The sequence below is a fragment of the Solanum tuberosum genome, unplaced genomic scaffold, assembly GCF_000226075.1.
Source record: "Solanum tuberosum cultivar DM 1-3 516 R44 unplaced genomic scaffold, SolTub_3.0 scf00010, whole genome shotgun sequence".
In the NCBI taxonomy this organism is placed as follows: domain Eukaryota; kingdom Viridiplantae; phylum Streptophyta; class Magnoliopsida; order Solanales; family Solanaceae; genus Solanum; species Solanum tuberosum.
In genome coordinates this window covers 2,208,698-2,223,988 of record NW_006238936.1, presented here as the reverse complement: position 1 = coordinate 2,223,988, position 15,291 = coordinate 2,208,698, and the positions used below count along the sequence as shown (strand labels likewise).

General features: G+C 33.2%; 1 protein-coding gene across 1 annotated transcript; it reads right to left on the bottom strand.

Annotated features, from left to right (window-relative positions):
* Positions 1 to 4,492: 4,492 nt before the first annotated feature.
* Positions 4,493 to 14,196, bottom strand: LOC102597027 (U-box domain-containing protein 33). Its single transcript, XM_006339516.2, has 9 exons — positions 13,120 to 14,196; positions 11,650 to 11,771; positions 11,122 to 11,243; positions 8,744 to 8,848; positions 8,020 to 8,446; positions 7,707 to 7,868; positions 6,900 to 7,430; positions 5,281 to 6,042; positions 4,493 to 4,926 (listed from the first exon to the last, which is right to left on the bottom strand). Exons 1-9 carry the CDS (start codon positions 13,382 to 13,384, stop codon positions 4,744 to 4,746), a joined length of 2,679 nt encoding a protein of 892 aa, XP_006339578.1. The 5' UTR covers positions 13,385 to 14,196; the 3' UTR covers positions 4,493 to 4,743.
* Positions 14,197 to 15,291: the final 1,095 nt, after the last annotated feature.

Here is a 15,291-nt window from a genome sequence, read left to right as displayed (position 1 = left end):
TTTCTCTTGTCAAATCATGTGGAAAATGCAACAAATTATAGAAACGACTCACAAGATACAACAAACAACATAAAAAGGCTAGAAGCTAATTGACGTCATGACGTATGAAATGATTGTTTAATTAATGACGATTGATAAATTCGTTTTCGAAAAAACTTTTGTAAAATAATTTGGAGGAAAAAGAAGGTTATATGATATATCTACTTGAATTAATTACAGTCTCAAAAAACTGTTCTTTATGAACAATTATTTGTGAAAACTTATTTATTGGAGTAATTATTTTAGTTTCAATAGTACTACTATTTTTTTAAACTTCAATCATTTCCTTACACGTACACAAAAAAATTAGACAAACCTTGTGCCTAGATACCAAAACCATCACGATCACATTTTTCTCATTGCAAACTTTTCTACATTATTATACGCATCTTTTTTCTGTTATTTCGAACTGAAAGTTGAGCAACAACGCATAATTATTTTTCACCTTCAATCTTAAGATACTGAGTTTGAATTAAAAAAAAAAAAAGAGTTCTAGTAAAGGTTAGCAATATCATTTTATTAGTGGATACGAAGACTTAGAGATTGTTTCCAATAAAATTTGACAATTAAAAAAAAACAACTTTCATATATAGCAAACATAAAAATCATATTTGTATGTTATAGTTATAGTTTGCATAATTGTGTTCCATAGCAAATTTTATGTTTGTTATGGAGCTTTTGATTTGTATAATTCGCTATAAATATTCAATTTTATACAAATTGTTCAGTTTTGTATAAATTCATTTATACATTGTAATTTATATAATAAGATTTGTATTTGTATAATTATAAGTGTATAGGACGAAAATACATGTATTTGTATAAACACTTTTCTCTCTCTTCATACAAACACAAACGCATTTTATACCGAAATGTATAAAATGGCTAATTGTATATCGAATCAGATGGCAAAAAAGGGGATGTTTGCTACGAATTACCATTAAAATAAACTATGGCTATATCATTTAATTTGAATTAATAGTTTGTTATTTCATACAATTTTCTAAAAAAAAATCTCACTTTAATATGAATAGTGGAGAGACGTGCCTGAACCAGAGGTCTCAGGTTTGACTTTCGACCCCTAAGTATGAAAAAAATCACGTTGAAAGCATACCCTGAATGGACCCTACAATGCGTAATTCAAATTTAATCGGAACTTTAATGTGGACTCCAAATAGCGGGTGAATAAAAAAAAAGAGTTGAGAGACGTGAAGTATAAGGAAAATTTGAAAGCGCGTAGATGAAAAATGGAGGTTGTTACCGGCTACGTATGGGACCGGTAAACAGAGATGTCCGTATAAACCGTACGACAAGAAAAGCGCCATAATTGTAAATGGGTCTGAGATTCACATTCAGGTAGCCGGTCGTAATCACCTGTCCTCAACCTCACGTGTCTAGTTTTATTCCTTTCACCTAATTGGTTCATAAATCTTCAATCAAACTACTCAATGATTTATTTATTTTTTCTTTTTAGGATTTCACTAAAATTTAAATTTAACAATAAAAATACACAATATAGTTGAGCATTATGGCTTATTTATACTTCTTCGGTTCCTTTTTAGTTGTCATATATAATTCACAGTTTTCTTTTTTTGAGTCAGATGATATAAACTTAAATTAACATTTTAAAATGTATTTTTTCATCACATTAATATGAAAGAAGATCACAATTTATAACACTTTTCGTATAGTTTTTGAATATTCTAATTTTTTATTTTAAAATATCAAATTAAGTAATCTAATTTAGCTTCGAAAGTTAATTAAATTGACTTTCAAAAAACGCTACATAACAACTAAAAAGGAACAACAAATGGAGTACGTACTATAAAGTTCATTAGTTGTACACGGTTGTTTTACTAGTATAAGCAGATACTTCTTCTTAATTTATATGACACACTTTCTTTTTTTAGTAATTCTAAAATAATAATAATTTATATTTAATAATAATTTAACTTTAAAATACTTATATAAACATCTCAATCTTGTTTTAGTACTATTTTTTTAAGTTCAATTGCTAATACTTTTTTTTTTTTTTTGTTATTATTACAACCAATTAATATCCGGACATTGTGGGACAATAGGATAATTTTTTAGGAGAAATTTGATTGTCAGAAAATGAATTATTTTACAAAAAATACGTTTATAACTTCTAACAACTTACAAACTACCTCTATGTCACGTAAATTAAATGCCAAATCAAGGGGGTAGAGATTGAATAATTAAATCAAAATATTATATTTTAATTTATATAATTATTTGGTATTTAAATTTTACAAGGCCTATTATTTTGAATTTTCGTTGCATAAGGTCTATTTAAGAGAAGACACTCCAAGTCAGAATTGTTGGTTTGGTATAATTTTCAGATTAATTTACCCATCTAGGAAATGCAAAGGATTTTTCCTTTGTGAATCTATAAATAAATTTGACGCAACAAAGAGAAACAACTAAACAAAACAAAATTTGCTTTTTTAAGGATTAGACAAAAATAGGGAAGAAAAAAAAGTATGAATTATATATATTACTTCATTTGTTCAATTTTACCTGTTCACTGTTCTAAATTGACATGTAACACACAGTCACTGAATCAGTATATACATATTATTTCCTCGTTCATTTTTACATGTCCATTATTTTAAAAATAAATTTTCACTTTTACTTGTCATATTTAACATATGAAGAAATGATAATTATTTTTTTTCTATATTTTACCTAGTATTAATTACTTATGTCAATTATCATTTTCTTAATGAGCGTGTCAAATCCAAATATAACAAGTAAAAGTGAACGAATAGAGTAATTGTCATTATATAATTCAATTATACGATACGAGTCTTTCACAACGATAAGTGTGAGTTCAATTTTCATTGTTTCCTTTTTTCCTTTTCTATTTCTTAGGATAAGAATATTATCCCCGTACTAGAAAAAAGAATCGATTTTGTAGATACTATAAAGCCAAAATTAATTTCGTCAAATAACTTTAAGCTAGAAAGTTATCCTTTGAAAAAAAAAGGAAAAGAAAATTAAATTCTAATAAGTAAAGATTTTGTTAGGTAAAGCATATTTAATTAAGTTATCTTAACATTCTTTCCTCTTTTAGAAGAGGAAATGAGTCCTCTGCACTTTTAACCGTCATGTTTCGTTTTTCGAAAGTCAATTTAACTAATTTTTAAATTTAAATTATATTATATTAATTCAATATTTTAAACAAAAATAAATATTCAAAAACTATACGAGAAGTACTATAAATTGCATTTTTTTTGCATATCAATATGATGGCATAAAATGTTAGTCAAAGTTTTTATCGTTTGATTCTAAAAAAAGAAAACCATCACAATTAAAATGGACAAAGGGAGTATTAATTGTCGTAAATAATTAAGTCCACAAAATATCAACAAAAGTCTTAATTAAGGAAGATGATCATATAAAAATCCCTTTCGAGTTGATTAACATTTATGGCAGGTGATTCAAAATGAATCTTAATTATGAATCTTAAAAACATTAATTTTTCCTTAAGGATGGTTTTAGTCAAATAAAGAAGCTGCTTTTTTTTTAATTCAAAAAATATATAAAGACGGTTATGTTCGGTAGAAAAATATTTTCCAATTTTCCTACCTTCGATTGATCAAAAAAATTGTAAAATATTTTTTCTAAGAAAATAAGTTCTTGAAGAAAAAAAGTGTCTTTCCCTAGTAGAAGTAGAAAACCACATTAATTAAATAAGTAACATTCTACCTTGATTGTGTCATTGCTCGTATATTCACATGTCTACTTTATTTAACTAATTCGAAGCTATTTTATTCTTATAAAACAAATACTAATTTGAAAAGGTTTTTCTAGGATATGTAGTACTGGACATGCATTTAAATATTTAATATATATTTCTAGCAAAATAATAAACATAAGTATTACTTATTTCAAACAAACTTCAATATGACGTGACTCTCTTTTTAAGTTCCAATTTTTGTGATCTAATTTTGTCAAGAACGCCAAATCCAAAACAGAATTTTGAGTAGGACATGTTACCTATCTTATCAAACTATCATCTTGAAAGTTTCATAATCAATTATTAAAATTGTCACTATATTATTTTAGAGAGTTTTTATTTTTATTTTTTTTATATCTTATTAATTTATTTTGAATCATTTAGATGTCGTCATTTTTCGTGCGTTAACGTTTATTATACACTTTATAGCATTTTATAATGCCCCTTATCCCTTCTTTCTATAGTTTCTCCTTCATAATATCACTATATTATTCTTTGAAACAAAATGAAAATAAGTTGACAGAATACAATCTATATATATTTGTAATTAACTTGCAAGCACAAGGACATATGGATATGTAAAAACTAATATACCAAAATATTATAATTGAGGTTCTAATCAGGATAATATGGCACAAAACATGTTAAGCGTTTCGCCTCAGTTTTGCGCTTTCTAAAGGACCTTAGAGCTTTTTGAGCAAATTTTCATAACACTGATGGAAACAAGTCCATCTGTTCTATTTCCTGTATGTTTATCAAACCACTTTGTCCATGCTCAGACTTCAGTTCAGTTTATGCTATTTTTATCTAAAGATGTAGAGAAACATGTTCTTGGAGTATTGATTTACAATAGAACTAGAGATCAACATCTATCGAAAACTAAGGTAAAAGAAGGGATAAATGACTTGTATAGATAATTACACAAAGCTCGAAAACTTCTGTCAATTCTGTTGCAGCCACTCCTGAATTGCAGAACGGAGAGCATGGTTAGGAACAAGGTTCTTATGGGACAGCGTGAGGTTTGTCATAGGGGAGGTCTCATGCCCGCTGTCTAACCATCCTCTTAATGCTTCTGCTTCGTATGTGAAGCCATCCGCTGCTACTACAGGATCTTGCATGATTTCCTGTTGTAGTGAAACACATGAACGACAAGAAATGATTAAAATGGATGCTTTCTGAAAGGGAAGAACAAAGAAAACACTTCCCTTACTTCACCGAGTTGGATGATAAACTGGAAACCAAAATACAAACTTGCATGGGTTATAATCTTGCAGAACTGAGAATCGACAGTAAGAGATGCTGGTTTCTAGTCAAATGTGGTGGTTGGGGGTTCGGTAGAGTGAGGATGCTAATTCCCCAGAACTATCTGACAACTAGAACATTTAACTCTTCTAATCGTGTATAATGACTGCTCAGTTCAAACTGTTTGGAACTTATAATGAATTGACTGCTAGATTTAAAACAAGCAATATACTAACCTGAAATATGGGACAAATAAAATAGGATGGGATGTCACAATGCTCTTCGGAATCCATTCTAAAAGATGATGCCCCACATGAAGCTCTCATTGGTTCAAGCACCTTCCACACCTCTGAAGAAAGTTCAGGCCGGCACCTACTGTTCTTTTCACAACAACTCATAGCTAAGTGAGCCAACTGTTTGGCTTGCACAAATGGCCAGTCTCCAGCAGTTGGATCCAGCAAATTTTTCAAATTTCCTTTATCCAGTGCATATTGGATTTCATTTTTTATCCCCAATGCAGATCTTCCAGTTAACAACCTAAGTAATATAATCCCAAATGAATAGACATCGGACTTTCGAGTAAGCTCTCCTGTTTCGAGGAATTCAGGGTCCATGTATGCGAATGTGCCTTTTGGGTCAGTTCTGTAACAAAGTGTAGTACTATTTTCTGAAAAGTCATCTTCTGAGAGAACTCGACAAATTCCAAAGTCACTAAGCTTGCTCACAAAGTTCGCATCAAGTAAAACATTTGCTGGTTTTAGATCACCATGAATTATGCCCCGAGCAGTGCAGGAATGGAGGAAGATGAGAGCACAACAGAGCTCTGCTGCTACACGGATTCGAGTTTGCCACGACAGTGGAGGTGTGTTATCTTTGCAGGTAAGACGATCTTCTAGGCTTCCGTTGGGAAGATACTCATATACAAGAGTCCATGCTTCTGGACACGCTCCTATAAGAGTGACAACATTTGGATGCCTCAACTTGCTTAAAATATTGACCTATATCATACCAACAAAATATCATGAATTGTCAGAAAGATAGCTGTGGTAAAGAAATAAAACTTTATGTTTCACATGATTTAAGAGAGAAGCATAGTATACAAAGCAAATATACGAAGGTAAGTAGAACAGAAAACGGACTGAAAAAACACACTAGTATGCATCAAATTGAATAGGCGTGTTTACCACTGAGCATGGAAGATATCAGATGTACTGACACTACTCAAGGTTTATGTGTAAACCAAGCCTTACAAGGTAATACATTCTAGCAAAACAGACAAGATGACTAGCTTTTAGATATTTCGACATGCAGAATTATCTCAAGATGGGTTCACTAAAAGTTTCCCTTCCAAGATAAACCTATTGATCCAACCAACATAAAACCATTTTTAGCAGATAATCTACCATCTTAGAGGAGATTTGTGGGAGAGACCTTCTTCAGAGATGAAAGGATTGTTCTCGTTTAGTGAGTGGGAAATGGCGATGAACTAAGTGTAGCCACAATATATTGAATATGATACCTTTTAAGATCAAACAATTCCCTCGAATCGAGTATGATTGTATGTGTGATAACATCTACTATACCAAATAAACATGAAAGTACGCTTACTTTCCACTATACCCATTTGTGATACCACCATCAGCAGATATCATACCAAACTAAGTATTTCTGTGTTTAGTTGTTTTACCTCCCAAAACAGGGATATTAAGTAGAATATGCACAAAACAGGGTATACAATTGAGAGGGAAAATATCAAGACCCAAAAGAAATAGAAATTACACAACAATTCAGGAGATGACACACATTTTAGCTTCTATGGACAGATACAGATTTAGCAAAACATAATGAATCTGACCTCCTGTTGGAACTCTGAGGGCCCTTGCAAGCTATGAGGGTGCAGCATCTTTACTGCCACTTGAGTGTGGCGAAGGAGGCCTCTATAAATGCATCCATAACCACCTTCTCCAATCTTCAAGGCTGGGTCGAAAGTCCGAGTAGCTTCTTCAATTTCATGAAAATAAAATTCAGCAAATAGTGAAGATGTAGATGTAAATGAAGACCCGTCTGAGTGCTGTTCCCTCAGTGCCTCTGCTGATTTGAGTGCATCATCACGCTCCACCTCCAATTCATCTCTCTCCTTCCTGTACTTCTGCAAAAGGTCAACTGCAGAGAACATTTTCTGTTCCAACTCTTGTACCTGAGTGTCAGAATCTAAGAGTTGACTCTCCAGTGAAGAGTTCTGTGCTTGAGCTGCTTGCAGATCTCTCAGAAGTTTGTTTAGCTGTGCTTTCATCTGATCAGCTTTTTCTTTGTCTTTTGCAAGTGCTTCCTCTATTTCTCTCCTCCGTCTCAACTCATCAGCATAGAATGTTTCTGATGCTTTTGCCTGAAACAAAACTATCAGAATAAGAATCTCAGATCCTCCATCATTCCCACTTCCCTAGGAGAGTCACATACTTGAAAGAACAATCTCCTTCTCAAAAAATGGCAGCCTAGGTCTAACCGTCTTATATCTCAATCAAATTAAGCTTCTCATAAATCAAGCAACGGATGGAAACTTGGCATAAAGGGGTAATAGTTGCAAACAACTGAGAGAACCAAATTGTAGTACCATAACATTCAGTTAAAAGATTTGAAGTAAAATATAAAATGAATAAATTACCCTTCGTCTAGCCTCAATTGCATCCTTTTCCGCTTTCCTACGCTTGATTGATTCTTCAAAAGCTTCCCGCCTAGCGGTTTCTGCTTCTGCAACATGCTGCTCATATCTATCATAGAGTTCATCGTTCATGCTTCCAGCTAGCTCATAATTCACCCTCTCTGCCTGTATCCCCAGAATCATCCAAAATTTAAAAAGCATATTAATTCTAATTCTTCAAACAGAAATAGCCTATTTCATTAGGAAGCAAGAAATGAAGGAACTGCTTGTGATTTAGCAATTTAAAGAGACAAAAGAAATAACATGATTTACTTACTATACTTGGAGCAGACGACTGATGAGGACCGAAATTGAAATAGCGCAGTCCGGATGGATCTAATGCAGTCTCGTTCCTTTCAGTCTTTGAAAAGGAATCATCAACCATTTCAACAGATGAACTTGATGAAAAACGTGAAGCCACTGAGGAACTTATTCGCGGTATGCCATCCCAGCTATCAGCACTTCTATCTGAACTCATGAGTGGAAAATTAGCCTGTAAAGTCCCACCAGAGGGAAGTCCAGATAAGATTATCCCGTGATTGTCAGAAGCAACTCTGGGATATTCTGTAAAAGCCCCCCTGAGCTTTACTTGTTCGCTGTAACCTTCTGTCACAGATCCTGATCTCACAACAATATCATTAACTGGACTTGCTGGAATTGACGGTGACACACTGTCTGTATTAAGTCTCTCTGGCTTACTTTCTCTGCATGACATAATGCAGTCACCATTTAGAGTTCCCCATATTTTCTAAGTGACATAAGAGAATGAACCCCACCCTGTCCCAACGGTTCACGCATCCCAATCCGAAAGGAGGTCAATCTCAGGGGAGAAACGGCAGAAACAGAAATTCGTAGGAAAATGATATTTACAAAACAACACAGAATATTGTACAAGTTATCCCTACTTTTTTTTTATGACAATAAAGTTATCCCTACTTGTCCACCCAAATATCATCCAAAACAAAGTTTCAAGATAAATTCAAGAATGAAAGGTCGCGTACCTTGTATAAATGAGGTTCCCTTTGCATACAAACCAGATGCAACAGAATGTGGGTGCTTGTAACCGTACATAGATGGCTTTCTTCGACCTAAGGTCAGACATTTTCCTGAAATTTCATTATAAGAGCTCAATTCTCAGCTTGGTACGTTACGCAACAAATTGACTTAGATTTATCCGTCACCTTCCCCCCCAAAAAAAGGAAAGAGGCAATAAATTCTCAGACTTGATTTATTTGTTAAGGTAAAAAAAGTTTGAGCTGTCCTGTTGGAAATTTCCTTTCCTTTCCTTGTCCACGTGGTTTTAAGTTTCCGTTTTCTTTTGGGATTTTTGTCTTTGAGTGATAGGAGGGGTGGGGGGTGGATGGGGCTGATGGACCTCTTGGTTGAAACGAATTACTATAGATCCAACAAACAAAGTAAAGAGTACTAATACAAATATTGTGAATAGCATAGTATTGTCCGATTCATATCTGGTAAGTATTTAGATGCACAGAGGAAGACTGAATCAAAATAGTGATGGGCCAAGAAGTGAATGATAGTCAATTTAATCTGCCAGTGTTCAAGAATAGGATAGGAATTGGAAAAAGAAAAAAGGGAAAACCAGAAGATCAGGGGCAAACAAATTAAATGAACTAAGACACCATAGACCATAACAATCTTGCAGAATGGGGCGGGATGCACTAAGACACCTTTGGTAATGCATGAAAACAATATTTCATTTTCAACTTGCATTAATCATTCGAGCGGTCCATTAACTCCCATGCACTAAGAAACTTAAACACACAGAGCTACAAGAAACCTTAGGTTGACTCCAAGTACGTTTCCTTCACAGCTCACAGACCTTTCTTAGATAATACATCCATCAAATGAAGCTTATCAAAAAGAAAGAGATCAGTATTTTTAACATGAGCGACTTAACAACAATGCCTACAAAATAGGACTACAGGGGATGACAGGGGGCCCAAAATATAATTGGAATTACTTTTGGAAGAGTGACATTCCTACAAAAGTAAAGTGTTTCACCTTGTTAGTGATAAAGAGAGCGTGTTTAACAGAAGAAGTTCTACAGAAGACAGGCAGGCAGCTGGTCCCTAGGTGTTTTTTGTGCAACTTGACAGGGGAAACAAATAACCATCTCTTCCTGCATTGTAAGTTTACTGCTCAAATTTGGAACGTGTTTCTCAACATCACAAGCATGAACTGGGCAATGCCAGAACATACATCAGATTTGTTGAGCTGCTGGATTAGGAGGGGAAGCAGTAAGAGTCAAAAGAGATGGTGGAAGCTAATACCATCATGTGTATGGTGGTCAGTCTGGAAAGAAAGAAATGGAAGATGTTTTGAAGATAGATCCAATTCCATCCACAAAGTTAAATGGAATTGTATAGTATCTCTACTTTTTTGGTGTAAACAACTTTGTATAGATGATATAGATCAGATTATAGATTTGATAGAAAATCTGTAATTATCTCTTTTTGGAGGTAGCCAACATACCCTTAATGCTGAAGAATTCAACCTTACCAGTTTCAAAATAAAATAAAATACATGAGCGACTTAAGTGGATTTTTTTTCAAATATTCTACCAACTTCCAGAGGCGGATCCAAATTTAAATATAATGGTTCAACTTCTAAGATTCTTAGCTTTGAACTCATTGTACTGATAAAATTTTGGGTTTGTGTCTGTAGAAGTGTGTACCATCTCATCTAAAAGCTTAAACATGGTATCAGAGCAGGCAAAGGTCCAAAGATTGAATCTCAACGCCACCCATATCAAAAAGAATTTCCACGTGCTTAACTCGTGAAAAAAATCAAGCCCACACGTGAGGGGGCGTGTTGAGAATATAATTAAATAATAAAAGTGTGCTCTCTCTAACAACTGAAACTTTAGATGAGATGGTCGCACACTTCAACAACATCCAATAGTTGTTGAGATTTTATTAGGGTTTTACACATACATCTATATTCCACATTGGTCTCTCTACCTTCCAAAGTAGGGGTAAGGTCTGCTACACACTACCCTCCCCAGACCACACTTGTGGTATTACACTGGGTTGTTGTTGTACCTTTACTCTGTGTCAAAAGTTATGGGTATAAACCCAAAGCCAAAAAGCTACATCCACCACTAATGACTTCAACTTTATAATGCTAGTATTTCTGTATTAAAAGTGAAAACTAAAACTTGGAAGGATGAAACTACGAAGCCAGCTAATCAACTAGATACACATGATGGACGAGGGAGGAGATGGGAGACGGGACCTTTCAAATCATTTCTTTATTGTTTTGTCGCTTGAATTCTTAAACCAAACAAGAGTACCGAGCTATTCACTCTATACTTTTCGACAGTGACATTCAAGTAACAGAAAAAGAATATCATTTTTACTTTGAGTAGCACTTGTTTGCCGCAGCTCCCATAACAAGCTTCCCTATACCATGTTGCGATATAAGCTCAACTATGCCCTTCTCAATCGAGTCCATTTCAAGGACAATTTTATCAGCACGAACCTAGAATAAGAAACAGACAGATTATAGGAAGTACAAAACATCAGTTCAATCAAGAGTATAATAAAGGAATATGGAAGTATAGACTTTCTTATGATAATTAATGATGTGCAGAGTGAAGCTCTGAACTCAATATCTGTTGCTTTTATCAAATATTTGAAAAAGGAATCTGGTTTATGACTTTTACTTAATACTTATCCATGCATAAATTGGAGATATGGGGGTAAGGGAGAACCTCCATTACAGTTGCCAGCAAAGAAATTAATATTCACTACTCTTCCAGTAATGCTCTCAAGTTACAGGCAAACAAACAGTTTTCAGCTTGCAATATTTTCACCAACATCAATTTTCTGAATAAGGCCTAATTGAAAATGAAGCGAACTATTGATGCAAAAGACAAAGACTATACCCCAGCTCGTCCACAGATCAGAATATATTTTTCCAGGATCTTGTGCATGACTTGCCTTTCCTTCTCATGGTACGCCCTGACTTGGTGCACATCCAATTGATCTATGTTAAACTTTGTACCCACTGCAAAAACCGTTCAAGAGAAAATGTACACACTTGTAAACAAAATTTGTGATGAGACTAACCTTACCAAGTAACCATCATTCCACTATCTAAAGGAAGTTAGATAAGTTATGGAGAAAAAATGACATCTCAAGCAGAACAGTGAAGAAGAGTTTTCCTTCTATTTCTTTTGTTCAGAAAATGGAGTGCCGGTACTTAGATTCTGGGAATCATTATGGAAGCAGAAAAAACATCTTGTACTTAAGTAAAGAATTAATCATCATTCGGGAACAATGTCTTAAAACTCAACACTAAAAACATTTTCAAAATTTCCAAATGAATGAGCAAGAAAAGTTCACGAAAATTTTAATTGCAAAGGTAAATTTTGTTTTGTTCAATTATAATTTCTTTGAGAGTCGCGTGGGCGTTGGGTTTGACAGAGCTATAAGTGGAAGTGCATTGATTTCCGAGAGGAACAAATATTTTGATCTGTTGTAGCCAAATATCAACTTTTTTTTTTTTTTCCTCATTAAATTAGCAAGCAAACAAGAATTCTCTCTACGCAAAACCCCACTCCTCCCCGCCCAATTTTTTTTTGAAAAAGGAAGTCTGGCAATGAGATTATTCAACATCACATCATCAGTCTTGAGCCTCATATATCAGGGAAATGGAAGGGATTGATAAGCTTAATCCCAGCAACAATTGCAAAAGAAATGGTAGCATCCTCAAGTTTGAAAGCTCACAGAACTGTAAACTAATAACTGACCTTTACTTAGCAGAATTCTAGGCATAAAAAATGTTCAGAAGTAGTTGATTAGGTAGGAATGTTCATTAAAGAATGAAACACAGATCCATTAAAACAGAGTTTGACCAGAGAATTACAACCAACTTTCTCTAGCATTTCTAGCAGCTGATGCTAATCAAGTATACAAGTTCAATTATTTATGCCTGAACTATCAGTTTAATACCAATTTCTCTAAGTCCTAACTCTTAGCATCAAACAACAAACATACCATCATTTGACTTTACAGGTCTAAACTACAACTACATACCCAGTGTAGTCCTAAAAAGTGGGGTTGTTTCCGAGAGACCTCATAGATAAAGAGGTTGTTTCCAAGAGACCTCCGTTCAAGAATTTACTGGTCTAAACAAACATCAGAAATCAGTGAGAAAAGGGTTCTAGAATTCTAGATAGAATAAAAGGGTGAGAAAAAGCAAGACAGTTCAACAAATCAAGCTAACTCAACAAACCACCTTTTCCACAACACCTTAGCAATCAAAGATTAAAAAAAATCAAAACTTTATCATCAAAAATCACATTAATTTAGGAGATAGTAAAAAGAAACAAAATAAAAAAGGAGCTAATTACTCATGGGTATCTTCTGAGCAGGAGTATGAACATGAAGAATGCAAATTTTCCTTCCACCGGACTTGTGCAAAGCCCATGTCAAAGTCGGTTCAGTCTCCTTCAAGTCTTTCCCGACTGCAACATACATCACATCGTCGACCACCACCGGCGTTACTGGACTTCCTTCTTGCACGATTTGCTCACTCAAATTCAGACGGGACAAATCAACTTCCGGGTACCTTACCGGACTACGTCGGACTACGGATGATGGAGTCTCCAAAGCCATTTGTAATTGTATAACAACTAGCTAATTCTCTGCTTATACACACAACTAGACTTACAACACAAAAGGGATTTAACTTCACTTCATGAATGAAAACCCCATTGATTTCTTCGGGCTAAAACAATCAAAATCCCTGTTTATATACACAACTAGACTTACAACACAAAAGGGTTTTGAGTTTATTGATTGAAAAACCCATTGATTTCTTTGGGATAAAACAATCAAATTCTCTGTTTATACACACAACTAGACTTACAACACAAAAGGGTTTTAACTTCACCTCATGAACGAAAACCCCAATGATTTCTTTGGGGTAAAACAATCAAAATCCCTGTTTATACACACGACACAAAAGGATTTTGAGTTTATCTCATAAGTTCAAACCCCATTGATTTCTTATTGGGTATAACAATCAAATTGTCTTTGTATACACAAAATTACAGGTACAAGAGAAAAGGGGACGAATGAAAAAAGCCCTTGTTTGCGATGAAATTGAGGGGAATAGCAAATGCTGGACCAAAATTTTACAGATTTTGTGAAAAAGAGATTGTTTGTCTGAAGTAAATAGCAGTATATGGTGTTATAATCAAACCAATAATTAATTAATCATATGATAATTACAACTAACTTACCAACTGGGGTAGTATTAAAATGAAGAAGTTTGATGGTAATGATATTAATAAATTTAATAGTAAGTAACCAATGCATATCGTCATTGAAGGAATTTCTGAGAACGTTTCAATTTTGGTCAACTTTTCTCTCTCTCTGTTTTCTTGTACTGTTTTTTGTTCAGAGACTTTCTTCTTCCTTGACACTGAAGCTTCTGTAGTTGAAGAGGCAATTCCAAGTAGATATGTATTTAATTGATTATTTTTTTCGAACAACTTTGTTTATTAATTACTGTAATTAATTAGTACAAGTGAATTGATCAAATGATAGATATTTGTTTCTATTTTTCTTTTCTTTTCTTTTCTTTTTGAAGTTTTTTGGAAATGAAAAAAATATACATTCACTTGGTTTTAATTTATTTATCTTATTTTTTTAATTGGTTTCAAAACATGTTATTATTACTATTGACAACTCTTTAAGGACATGTTTGACCTCAAGAATACTTGAGAAAAACTTGAGAAGTGATGTTTGGCTATATATAATTTGGTAAATATATTGGCCAAGAATCCCAAGTTCCTAAATACTAGAAAAAACTAATTTTTGGGTAAGTTCTAGTATTTGGGAATTTTAAAAAAATCAAAATTACCTAAAAAATTTATATCTTATAAAAATACGCATAATATTTTAATTTGGGTGACAAAATTAAGGAAAAGGAACAATTTGTTTGAGTGACAAAATTGAGAAAAAAGAAAAATTTGTTTCTAATGGGTTATAATTATAATCGAAACAGTGACAAGTTTGAATATACGATTAATGTATTTCTCTGGCATATATTGTTAATTTGTTGTTGTTGATTGTTATCAATTATGTTATAATGTTATTCTTTATAGGAACATATTCATTATAAATAGATAATACAAATTTATGGGTATTTTTAATAGTTTTTAGAACTTATGGATACAAATCATATTTTTTTAAATAGCCAAATATTTTTGAAAAAACTTGGAGACAAACACATAATTTCAACAAAAACTTAGCCCAAATATTATTTGCCAAGAATATTTGGAAATGGAAGTGAAACGCTAGCTAATTCTAATTTTATGTATGACTAATAAGATAGGAATAAAGACGGGTTAAATGTATAGTAGAAATAAATTATATGGAAAAGACGTTCATTTTGGAAAAAAGGCTCTATAGTTCCTTTTTTTAAAAAGATCGAATCCAGAGATCAAAAAAATATTTGAATTTTGATCATATAGCTTCCTTTTGTTCTCTTTTTTTTAGTAGCAAGATTAATCGAA